At 31.5% G+C, this 13,071-nt stretch overlaps 1 protein-coding gene across 1 annotated transcript; it reads right to left on the bottom strand.

The window, feature by feature from the left end:
* Positions 1-267: 267 nt before the first annotated feature.
* Positions 268-12,385, bottom strand: GA3 (GA requiring 3). Its single transcript, XM_010256779.3, has 8 exons — positions 12,117-12,385; positions 11,806-11,966; positions 2,090-2,251; positions 1,859-1,999; positions 1,501-1,758; positions 1,249-1,410; positions 969-1,163; positions 268-877 (listed from the first exon to the last, which is right to left on the bottom strand). Exons 1-8 carry the CDS (start codon positions 12,253-12,255, stop codon positions 563-565), a joined length of 1,533 nt encoding a protein of 510 aa, XP_010255081.2. The 5' UTR covers positions 12,256-12,385; the 3' UTR covers positions 268-562.
* Between the last annotated feature and the right edge of the window lie 686 nt (positions 12,386-13,071).

The raw sequence follows: 13,071 nt of genomic DNA, 5'->3' as shown, positions 1-13,071 counted from the left end.
CAGCCCCACATAGGCGCCACTTCAGCAGTTTCCCTCTCTTGCTCTACCGTATGCATCAAGAATGGCAAAAATGGACTTCGGTTTTTGTATACGCCTACTATTTGAGGAAGTTATTTTTAAAGTTTCTACAAATGGTTAGGCATTTTTTCACTATTACGCTGATGTGAAGCCTAGTGGTGCCTAATTGTACTAAACGATTGCAATTATTACCTTTCTCTGTTTTGCAAGCAAATGAAGTAGAAACATTGAATGAAAAAACTTAAAACGGAACCAAACACATACTATGTCTTTTTATTACCTTAAATCAGCAGTTCTAAATACATATGACAGAATTAAACAATGACTGGAGCCAATCCAAAATCTATTGCATTCATCTGCGGTTTTTTCTTCAAAGGTTGGAGATGATTAAAGTTGCAAGAGCATAAATCAGAAGACACTAACTCTTTCATTTTTTATTCTGTTTTGAAAAAGATAACACCTTCAAGCTGTAGGATTTATAATCAAAAGTTACTTAACCCCTATCAATGAACCAAACCATATATGAGCAGCATGGAGCTGTCTCCTACTGATCTCTCGGTGTTATGATTGCTTGAATTGGATGGAGTTTGGTGGTGGTCAATCCAAGTGTGTCAACATTCTCCTCCTCTCCTGGTTGAAGTCTCCACTCAAAATCTTGTATCAACCTGCCTATAGCCGTGCAAGAAATCAATGTTGCCTGCAAAGAACCTGCACAGACTCTCTTTCCAGCTCCAAAGGCCATAGTCTTATACAGGTCCGTAGGATCATAATTGCTCGAAAGAAACCTCTCGGGCTTCCATAGTTCGGGCTCCTCCCATTGATTCTTGTCCATGTTGCACCCATAAATGTTTATTGCAATCTGTGAATGTTTCACCAACAAAACCAAGAGTGATGAAAGTCTGAGAGGTATCAACAAACTATATAACAACATCAGTATCAGCAGCACTCACCTCACTTCCAGCAGGGACATGGTACCCTCCTAGTTGAGTGTCTTCATTCACATAACGCAGCGGAACTATTGAAACCGGAGTATGCCTCCTCAAAGTTTCATGGAAAACAGCATTCAAATAAGGTAACTGTGACAAATGCTCCTCGGCAATCTTGTCAGACCCACAAATATTTTTTATTTCATGATACAAGCGATCCTGTAGGTTAGATGGAATGAGAGTTATGTGGCATTAAAGCAGTCATTAAAGAAATAATGGAGCATTCTTCTGAGAAGATGATGACCTGGCGCATTGGGTCTTTGGCAAGTTCATACATCGCCCACTCTGTAGTGACCAGGGTGGTATCAGAAGTCTCAATAATTGTCTCCCAAATTAGCATAAGTAGTTGTTCATCTGTGAGTGTTTTTGCTTCGGATGACAAGAAGTCAAGGTAACAGTTTATTTCCTGTTCCAAACCCATCAAAATTACAGAAACTTCCAAACTGGAAAGAAAATGAGAAGATTTTACAGTAAGAAAGGATTGAGAAATAGTTACCTCTCCCATGGAAATCCGTTTCCTTTGTTCTTCAATGAGGGCCTTTATCACAGCTTGTCTGCGCACATACATTTGCTGGATTTTCATTTCTATGCTCTTATTAGGAACCCATCTTAGATATGGGAAGAAGTCTCTCCAATCCACCTCAATTGCACCCATCATTGGATCCACCACTAACACTTCAAAGATATCCTCTCTTGACAGTCTGGTTCCAAGATCCTCCACGTAAATGGATGATTCGACATCCTTACCCAGAGCCTATAAGTAATACCCCCCCCCCCCCCAATTTCAGTTTTCAGTGTTAAGAAAGCAAAAAAAAAAAAAAAAAAAAAAAAAAAATCAAAAGCCAATCTCTTACTTGTTTCAAAGCTAATCCAAAGAGTTCATTCCTGAATATTTTTCTGAAGTTTACAGCTTGAAGAGGATCTTTCCTGACATCTGCAAGCAAGCAGTTGCATACATTCTCTATCATGGTATCCCTATGACAACGAAATCGCTTCTGAAAGTTGCAGAAATAAAAACATCAGAGAGAGAGTGAGAAAGAGTAGAAGTTTTAAGTGTTTTGGGATGTCGACATATATTAGCTAACCTGAGCATTCGCTCCCAAGACACCCGTGAGTATAAATCGTTTCACCATTTTGTGGAACTCATCATAGTCGCTTGTGGCGACCATGCACTTATTGAATGTAAGTATCTGTAAAGCTTTTGAAAGCTTCCTTGTCGAGATGGATGAAAATCTAGCCACCATGGCCTGCAAAAAACATACAGATTGAAAATATCGTAACCGTTCCAAATACATTTTCATCTTATATTTCGACTAACTTAATTGAATCGATACTCGAATACTAGATCAAGAGGAAGGACAAAAGTAGTGGAGCCTTACATTACAGGAATTAGAAGAAAAAAACTTACAATTACATGAACATCCCGTTTCAGTTTGTTAGAAAATAAAAACATATTAGAAGACCTCGCCAAACAGCTTTTTAGGTTGAATGGTTCATGAGAGTGTTTTGAAAAAATGGTCTAGAGTTTGATCCTTGCCACCCAATTGTAATTAATTAGAGAGTAAATGGCTAAAACCTCCCTTGAAATTTGGTAATTGTAATTACCTCTCCTGAATTTTTTGATATAGTTGTAAGTAGACCACTTTTGATATAGTTGTAAGTAAACCACTTTTGTTAGAATACAATAAAAAGAGGCATGAAAATGTCCAAAGTTGCAACTCAAAGGTAAAGCTGCAACTTTAAATTCTTTTTTTTTCATAAAATTTGTATTGTTTTTCTTGTAGAAACCAGCATGCAGCATCACTAATAACTACATGGGTATTTAGGCATTTTCATGAGTCTTTTTAGAGAATTTTAATAAATAGGGTCTACTTGCAATTGTGTCAAAAACTTAATTATTTAGAAGAGGTGATTGCAATTACCAATGGATGTTTTAATAATGTGGAATAGTTTAATTAAATTTCAGCATAAAGTATAAATGTGCCTATAATAATTCATGCTTCAAGTTAAGTGTAATACTAGTGGAGTTACCCGTGTTGGGCACATGCTTGTATATTTGAAAATTTTTTTGTTGAAAGTGTTTTGTTTGATTTTACTTAGTGTTAATTCATACATTCACAATTAATTGAGCACTTAAATTTAATGTAAAAGATTTTGGGAGATATTAATTGTATTTGGTTGATGTAGTCATATATAACATTATAGGTAGATTGAGAGAGAGATATAAAGGGAGAAAGAAAGATTTTAATTTGGTACATAAGAGTAGTTTGAATTTTATTTGTTGAATTTGTGAATCTAATGACTATTCAATTATTAATTTCCTTTTGTTGCTTTTTCCACCATCTTTGATTAGCCGTGTAAGTGATATTTTAGATAGTGGAGAAATTCCCAATGTACGACTATGCTGATGCTATTTGTACAGAATTTTTTGTTGTAGAAAATCGTGTTGCCATGTGTTGGATTTTAATCTTATGAGAGATTAAACCCAATGGGTTTGAATGGTCAATTACATGAGAAATTGCACCTACACACTTGATTGAAAAATTAACTTTTCTCTTACAAAACCCGGTTTTGAATTTGTCCCACATTGAAAATTTATAAGTTTTGTTTTCAGTATTTTAATAGGAGCTTATTTACCCGCGTGGCTTGCGAAGGGCGGCTTTGGTTTTGGTGCAATGTTGATCGTTAATCACCGTTAATGAGATCAACGGTCACGATTTGATCGGGTGTGATCAACAGGCACAATTCAAATTTAACAGTCATTAACTGTTAACCACTTTTTAAACAGTCATAATATTTGAAATTGTGACTGTTCAAGGTGCCTTCTCTAAACCAGCACCTACATTTTCTCCATACCTCTTCATTAACTATTTAAGGAGCATGAATCAGACTCCAAAAACACACAATTTCGAAATTCACTTTCTCTCTCTCTCTCTCTCAGTCCGGTCTGCTACAGTCTCACAGAAGGTTTCTCCGGAGATTCTTCAACTTTGCTGGTTGCAGATTCTCGCCCAAGGCTTTATTATATCCTGGGAACGGATTTGCCTGTAACCCAACAACAAACTCAATGAAACTGAGTAGGGGCAAATAACGTTCTAAAGACAGTGTCTTTAGACGCGCCTCAGAGTTTCTCCTCCAAAGTTACAGTGACCCCTTTTTCCAACACCATGCATGCAAGAACTTGCGTCCAAAAGTTTCCCTTCCTCTTTATGGCGGAGAGGAGCACCTTTTATTTGACTTGACTGCTGAGTGTCGAGTGTCGAGAAAAGAAAGAAGAATTTTGAAAAGATGGCGGCGTGTTCACCTTTTTCAATTTTAAGAATTTTTGAACGATTTTACATTTTGGGAAATTGTCTAAAACTCACGATGAGTTTTCAATATTTCTCTTAAACTCACAACAAATTTTCAAAATGTCTAAAATTCACCATGTTGATAAGTTTTTATTTTCCAAAACTCACCTTCTATTAGTGCATCGTTAATGCTTTGTAGCAGAGGTGTCCATGTCAACATAAATAACAATTTTCATGACCAAATTACCCTTGAATGGTGAGTTAGAAGAAAAATGATCTTTTCAGCTTTCAATTTTCTTTTTTCTTTTTGCATTATTAGTGTTTTGTTATAATTTCCAATGTTTTTGATAATTTCTGTCTTTTTACATTTTTTTATGTTCTACAATCTATAATTTTTTTTGTTATTTATTTGCAATTTTTGTGCTTTTCTAAATTTTTTGATGTTTTTTCTACAATTTTTATTTTCTGATTTTGTTTTTGAATTTCTATAGTTTCTATAATTTGAAAATATTTGTTTTATTTTGTTTGCAATTTCTTTATTTTTTTTTGTAATTTTTATGTATTTTATATTTGAAAATATTTATTTGGGCTTTTTCCCTTTTTTTCATGTCTAAATATTAAAATGGTAATATATTAACACCCATTAATTTAATTTATATTTTTTATGAAAGTTAAAATGGTAATATATTAACACTCGTTTGTCTATTTAACGTTAAATTAATGATATGATGAATTTTAAATATTTTAAAAAGTTGCGATAAGTTTAAAAGAAATGCTTAAAAACTCATGTTGAGTTTTATACCTTAATATCCAGCGTGTCATGAATCAATTAACTGGTAATTAAGGAATGTTATGATAAGTTGGTGGTTTCATCTTTCTCAAGGAGCCAAGGTCGTAGTCGTAGAGCTATCTGTAATTTTTGGCTCTTATAGGGGTATCGGTTATCCCTTATTAGTTTCGTGTTTATCAAAAAAAATAGCCACTGCCGGTCCCCATTTTCTTTCTTTCTTTCTTTGTTTTCTTCACATTTAAGATTAATTTGGATATACAGAACAAAGAATAAGTGAAGAAAAGGTGCGAGGACTCCCATACCGACAATTGTGCCGTATCAGTCATCATACAATCATTCGCTTACTCCTATCTGTGCTCTGCTGATCTTTACCGTCCAAGCAAATCCCGCAGCCTTCCGATTTAATTTCGTTACGCCCATCAAAAAGGTTAGGGTAGGGGTAGGCACTAGGCAGGGCATCTCCATCCGTACAACCCTTGATGAGACAAATGGGATCCAATTTCATTATGTGATGCCTGTCTGTCATCACCGTCCAGTCTTCGCCTTGCCTCTGAGTCAAATTTTCTTCCTTTCCTTTTTTTCCCCTTTTTTTAGATCAAACCATAAAAACCGCTACAACAGTGTCGTAGCGCACAACTAAATTAAAAAAAAAAAAAAAAACCTTTGATTTTTTGCGCGCTTTTTTCAATTTTTACAATTATTTCGTACAACGCTAATACAAATACAAGAAGGCAATCTACGCTAAGATTAGCGATGTACTGATGTCCTATGATCGAGTGATTTATTATCGTGTGACCCACCACCATTATAGAGTAGATCAATCACCGTCGTGTCTAACTGGACGGAGATGCAGGGATTTCATTTATGTAACAAGTGTAGGAGAGTTGCAGAGAAGTTTATCCCCCGAAGCTGCCGAAGGGAACGAAGCACATGCCGATTGGCTCACAGACGAAGATTTAATAAGTTTATTTTTCATTATTGTTAATTTAATATGAATAAATATTTTTAATAAATTTAGTTTTATTAATAATATGTAATAATTTTAATATTTTTTTTTCTTTTTATTATTTTCAAATGAAATTTTGATTAAGTTTAAATAAATAAAAATAATTATAAAAGCTAACATTTTTATTAATTTCACTAATAATTAACAATTATATAAGAATAGCAATAGGGTGGATTCAGGATAGGGCATCCCATCCCTTTTCCTGCCCCATACCATAGTCAAGACACTCTACCCTGTTCTCGCCCCGTCTTCAATGTCACACGGGTTTAGGGCAAGGTAACCACTCCTCAATGTCAAGCGAGTTTAGGTGCAAGGCACCCCACTCCTCATCAAGGATAGAGAATCTTCGAATTTCCCTGCCCCGTCCCCAATATTGGGCAGGTTCAAGTAGAGATGTAAATTGGGTCGTGGTGGGACGGTAATGACATGACCCGCATGTGGCCTGCACAAAGTGCGAGTTGTGTTGTGCTGGCCCACGATGCGTATCGGGTCGTGCCTCCCTCTAGGATAATTTTGGGGCTCGATTTGGCATGGCCCACGGCTCGAGACCGCATGGGCCCGTGTCATGCCGTGGGTTGGGCTAGTCCGAGGGTCGGGCCTTGGGTTAGGCCATGCCACACCCCAAGCCAAGCTGAGGGCAAGGCACCTACTCCCTGTCCAAGGTTTTTAAAATTGGACCGGATAGCGAACTGTTCTGGGGTCGAACGATCCAATTGTTCGGATCGAACAGATGCCTCACTTTGACAAAAAAAAATTAGAAAAAACAAAAAAAGGCCAAAAACTGTTGTCCGAGTTGACGATTCGACCACCTAGGTCAGCGGTTCGCTAACCAAATAAACAGTTTTCGGACAAAAAGCGATTTTGAGGTGAAACGATGTTCGTTTCCAAATTTTTCTAGTCTAACCATTTGGTTTGATCCAGTTTTGAAAACATTGTCCCCGTCAACCCAATATTCAATTTGATGATAAAAATGACCAAAAGGATATAATGAGTATCAACCACATGGTAATTTCTAAAAGTACACTAAATTGTCTTTTAACATTCAAAAATGTAATTTCATGAAAAATTTGGAAAATTTATTGTACTTGTGTAATTTATTCAAATTTATTTAATTTTTTATTAAATTATTTATTTTCTTTTTAAATGGTTTACTTACAGAATTATACTAATTTATCTTATAATTTCTAATATAAACTGACCAATAATTTCCTTTTTCCAATATTATACTAATTTATCTTAATAATTTGTGTAATTATTTGTTCAAATTATAGTTTCCATTTCCCATAGTCATTTATCTTTAATAAATTTCAATAATTTGCAATGAAAATTACACAAAATTTCAATAATTTGCAATGAAAATTACACAAAATTTCAATGGTTTTTCAAAATCTATCAAATGTAATATTTTTTCATAAAATTTCCAAAATATTCTAATAGATTTCGATAATTATTTAATGTATTTTAAATAAAATTTCAAATACTTTATATATTTTAATTTCAAAAATGTTATTTTACGAAAATGTAGTTTTATGAAATTATTTGAAAATTTTATTACTTTTGTGTAACTATGGGGATTTATTGAATTTTTTTAAATTGTTATTAAAAATATTTTTTTATTTGGTACTTTACTAACAAAATTACACTAATTTATCTTTTATTTTTCAAGATAAATTAATTAATAATTTCGTTTTCTAACATTATAATATTTTGTTCCCCCATTTGTATTTGACTATTAATTATAATAATAAAAATAACTAAAATTTTATACTTTTTTATAATTGTTAAATATAATTCTCAATTTTATAAAAATTAGTTAAAGAGTTTTCAATTTCCATAAAATGTTGTTAATTAGTTAATTAATAATAATATTTATTAATTTTTGATAATTTATTAACTTTTGGTAATAACATTATTTAATACTCATCGAATATGGGTGGGATTAAATATTAACCGTATTTAACTAATTATTAATTAATATGAATATTTTAAATGAGGGAGAGTGGATATAGATGGGGGGATGCATTTTAGAAATTGATTAGGGGGCAGGGCAACATGAATATTTTTAGGAGAGAGATTATATGAATATTTTTAGGTAAATGGGTGACATGGCTTAATGAGAGTGGTGGGTAGGGGAGATGAGAGAAAGTCAAAGATAATGCAAGGTGGGGATAATGGAGCAAGGAGAGGCATGGTGACGGGGACCCGTGCGATGAAGGGGCTTTGTTAAGCTAAAGTTAAACAATAGAAATACATAAGAGTATATAATTGTTTTATATTTTAACGTTTTAATAAAAAATCCGACCAAACTCAATCAGAATTTGTCAGTTTTCTAGTATTTCAAATCGGCTTTGGTTTAATAAATATATATTAATATTTAATATTTTAAATTTAATTTTCTAATATTGGAAAGTAGGAAAATTCCCATATTTCTTAGTCTAAAATATTTTATATCATAAATTTAATTTTTGTAATTTATTTTTTAATAATATCATTGTAATTTATGAAATTTAAAGTTAATTTTTAAGTTTAAATCTTTTGAACAAACAAACTAAATTGAAAATATACCCAAATTGATACAACCCGAGTTGGTGGGTTTTCAGTAATGATCAATCAGTTTCAAGTGTCAAACTACGAACTTGAGCAGATTGATTTATTTGGCGAAACAGCATGCAACTAAACTGAACCAATCATTGAACACTCATAATTTCAAATAATTTTATAGTCTAATCTCTAATAAACAACAATAGTTTAGTCTCCAATAATTATTGAAAATTTATAACGAATGTACATAATCATTGAAAATAAGTTTATACTGAAAATATAATAGATATATAATAAAATACAATAATTACAAATATATAATAAATACTAAAACTATACTAAATTAGTCAACAAATAGTGTAATATCAAATAATAGTTTAATCTCTAATAAGTATTAATCTATAAATTATAAAAAATATATAATTACTAAAAACAAATTTATAACAAAAATACAATAAATACGATAAATTAAATTTCAAAAGTTAAATAATAGTTGTTTAATCTCCAATAGTTATTGATAATTTTTTATTAAATAAAAAATAGAAATAGATTTATAAATGATTATTGAAAGCATATTTATAAAAAAAATAAATAATTACTGAAAATAAAATAAATATTAATTATAGTATATATAAATAAATAATGAAGATACACTATTATTGTAAAATTTATTACTAATAAATATAAGTTTTTGATAGTTATTTTCTATAATTATTAATTGATATAAGTGAAGTTAGTTATTTACAATATTATTTAGTTATTATAATAATATTGTTATTTAAATTCCTAAAATATTAATTATTTTATGAATTTAATAATTCATAAAATTATAATTGTACTATTATTACATAATTCGTTATTAATTTTGTAAAATATTAAATTGTTATTAATATGAATATTATGAATTCTATTATAATTATTTTTCTACTTTTAATAATTTTTTAAATTTATTACATAATTTCGTTATTTTAACTATTTAAAATTTTGTCATGTTAAATATTTAAATAGTATGTAAAATATTTAAAAATGTCCATTATTTGAATTTTATTTATTTTAATGTTATTATGTAATATTAAATATTTTGTTATATTATTTAGCTATTTTTAATGTTTTTATTTAATATTTTTAGTTATTGAAATATTTCAATAATGTTTTATTTTTTAATGTTAAATTTTTATTATTTAATAATTCATAAAATTATATTTTATATTGTTACTATATAATTTCATGATAAATTTTGTAAAAATATTGAATTATTAATATTATGAATATTATTAAATATATTAATTTTTTGTGTTTTGAATAAATATTTTAAATTTAGTATATAATTTTGTTATAACATTTAAATAGTTCTGATTTTTTTAATTGAAATTTTCTTTAGATAGATACATATAAACTTTCTTTAGATAGATATATATATATATATAAAAAGTGAAGGAGAGGATAAATAGGAATTAGAGATAATTTAGAAGAGAATTTCTCATTAAATTAAAAATAATTTAAGGGATAAATAGGAATTAAAGATAATATGGAAGATAAATAAGAATTAGAGACAATTTAGAAAAAAATGGAAAAAAATAGTGCCACTTGACTAAACATGACATGAAAGGACTAGTTTTAATACATATAGAGAGAGATTTAGATAAATAGATAGATGCAAATTATTGCCGACGTAAAAAAGGTTATTAAAGAAAATTTTGGTTTTTATTACATTTTGTAATCATCATCATTATTTCGGGGGAAAATTAATTTTTTTTTATTTTTTCAGCAAAAAAAACTTTGACCGTTGAGAGCCAGGCTGTTGAAAACAGCGAAACTGCAAAAGTGCAGTTTTCGTCGTGAATTATCATTTCATCAAATACAGGATAGAGGCACACCAGTACGACAAAGGCTACGTGGTGGCAAAACTGCAATGATCATACAGCAATACGACAATGGGCTACCTAATTTTGGACCTATTCTGACGTTTGCACATTATCTGAATAGTCCATCTACAAAGTTTGGGCCCATTCTGAGCTATATGCCTATAACTATTACCTGATTTTTTTTTCCTGTCGACAGTTCCGATTAACCACGACCTTTTTGCCATGTAAGGGCCATCGGGGACGTTGGTGCTTTTTTTTTTTTTTTTGTCTTTAACCCTTTTTACAGTGAAGGAAAGATTTCTGTCCTATATCATTTTTTATTGCTATGCATGGTTTTAAAGTTGACGAAATTTCATGAAAATTTCAAACTTTTTTAATAGAAACCTTGTATTTTATATATATTTATACTGTACATATTTATATTTGTATTCCTTTCAAACTGCATTTCTATTATGTACAAAATCTATATATAATATAAGTTTATAAAACATTATAATTTCAATAAAAAAACAAGCCTTTGGAAATTGGAAGAATGTTTGAGGAGATATGCCGCTACCTGACGATAGACGGGTGAGGTCTCCTGCTGCTGATAGTAGAGGACACCTGGCAACAAAATGTTGCCCCAAGTTTTGAAAATTTTTAGAAAGCGCGTGGATCAAAACGGACAGAGTTTCTATTAAAATTTAAAACCTTGCAGGCTTTGCAGCTAGACACTGACATTGATTTCCGATAAGAAAATTTGGGCTTGTTTGAGGGTAAAAAATCACGAAAAAAAATGGAAAAAGACCTAAATGCCCCTAGAGATCCTCTTCCTCCTCACCATCGTAAAAGAAGGATAAAATAGAAACCCCTTCCCTGAAGCTTCTGACGATCATAAAAAACCACTTCTATAATTCTATTTTAACAAATACTTCTCTTAAAGTTTTGAGAAACTCAATAAAAACCTACTTCTGTCAGTTTAGACAGAAAACATTAGATTGATGCACTAATTTTTTCTAAATATACATTCTACCCTTTTATAAATTATTTTACATACAAAATTACTGAAATAATTCCATTTTAATTCAATAAAAACCACTTAAATGTTTTATTTTGAATTAAAATGGAATTATTTCAGTAATTTTGTATGTAACTAACGCTTTTCGTAGTGGACAGTAACGAAAGGAAGGTTTTTGTTGAATTTCTCAAAAGCTCAGAGGACGTTTTTGTTAAAACAAGAGATGTTTTTATGATTATCAGGTACTTCCGGTGAGGTTTTTTGTATTTTATCCTAAAAAAGGCACAAAAAATCAAAGATAAGATAAGATACCTCTTTGGCAACGCTGGTTGTGTTGAGAACCACGACGGTGGAAGAACCGGCCCTAATCTTGTAGATTGGCCCGTAATGCTCAGCCCATTTCGTGAACGTTTGGTGGGGTTTCTTTTCCTTTAGTTGCAGCAGATTCCCTATCAGTGGCAGCCCAGGAACCTCTGCAAAACCAGTAGTAAATTCCTTTCAAAACAAAGAACAATAAATCATACGAGACAAGGATGGAGGGATCTGTACCACTGTAGAAGCCGGAGGGATTAATCTGAAGGACTTAATTAAATTGAATATCAAAAAGGTAGCTGAAATAGTACCTGGTAGAGGCGGATATTGGGAGGATCTACGTTGGGTAGAGAGAAGCCTTACAACAAACATGACGGCGACGAGACCCAGTCCGACGACAGTGGCATAAGCCATGACCGGAAAATCTGAGATCGCTTCTGTTATCATCATGATTGAAAGTAATAATAGCTGATGGGAGAGTAGCTCTAACTGGAAGTGAATGGCAGAGTGATAGTGATATAGGAGTTTAGGGTACGCAATACAATTTATACAATGAGAAAGAGAGAGAAACCGATCAAGGTCCTCAGGTTTGTGAGCGGTGGGACCTATTTTGCCTGTTTATGGGAAGGATTTAAAATTTTAATAGTGTGTTAAAATTTAAGGCTCAGTTTAGACGGAGTACAATCTTATATTTTGTATTATTTTATATGTATTTGCATTATATATATTTGCATTTGTACTCTTTTCAAATTGAGTCTAAATGGTATTAAAAAAAGTTTTAATAGTGTGTTAAAAAACTTTTTTAACTAAAAGAATTTCAACACCTCACCAGCCACCGCAGAGTAAACCACACTTTCATTTTCTACCCTGATTGTAAGTAAATTGTCTATGAGTCCTGAAACCAATTCATACACAGCTCCCCTGCACATCAAGTCATCATTAAGTTGAAGTCTTGCAAATTTACTCTAAAAAACTGGAATAAAAGTCAATTTGGCCAAGTACAAAGCCATATCTAGAAAATAGCTGATCGAATCTCAGCACCGCAAATGATAGCTTTAAATGGTGAAGAACAAAATGAGCTTCAGTCACTCACCAATCACGGCTATTAAAGGAAGAACAGCTATGGAGAGTTAAGTCAGGGAACTATGGCTCAAAGAAGATGATAGAAATACAAAATTCTTGCACCACATAACAAATTTCAAAAATTCTAATAACATATATTGGTTAAAATGTTCTAATGGCTCTTGAACATCAAGTCGTACATCC

This window comes from Nelumbo nucifera, chromosome 5, assembly GCF_055504915.1.
Source record: "Nelumbo nucifera cultivar China Antique chromosome 5, China Antique-T2T, whole genome shotgun sequence".
Lineage (NCBI taxonomy): Eukaryota > Viridiplantae > Streptophyta > Magnoliopsida > Proteales > Nelumbonaceae > Nelumbo > Nelumbo nucifera.
Note: the sequence above shows the minus strand (reverse complement) of the source record. Positions and strands in the feature narration are given on the sequence as shown.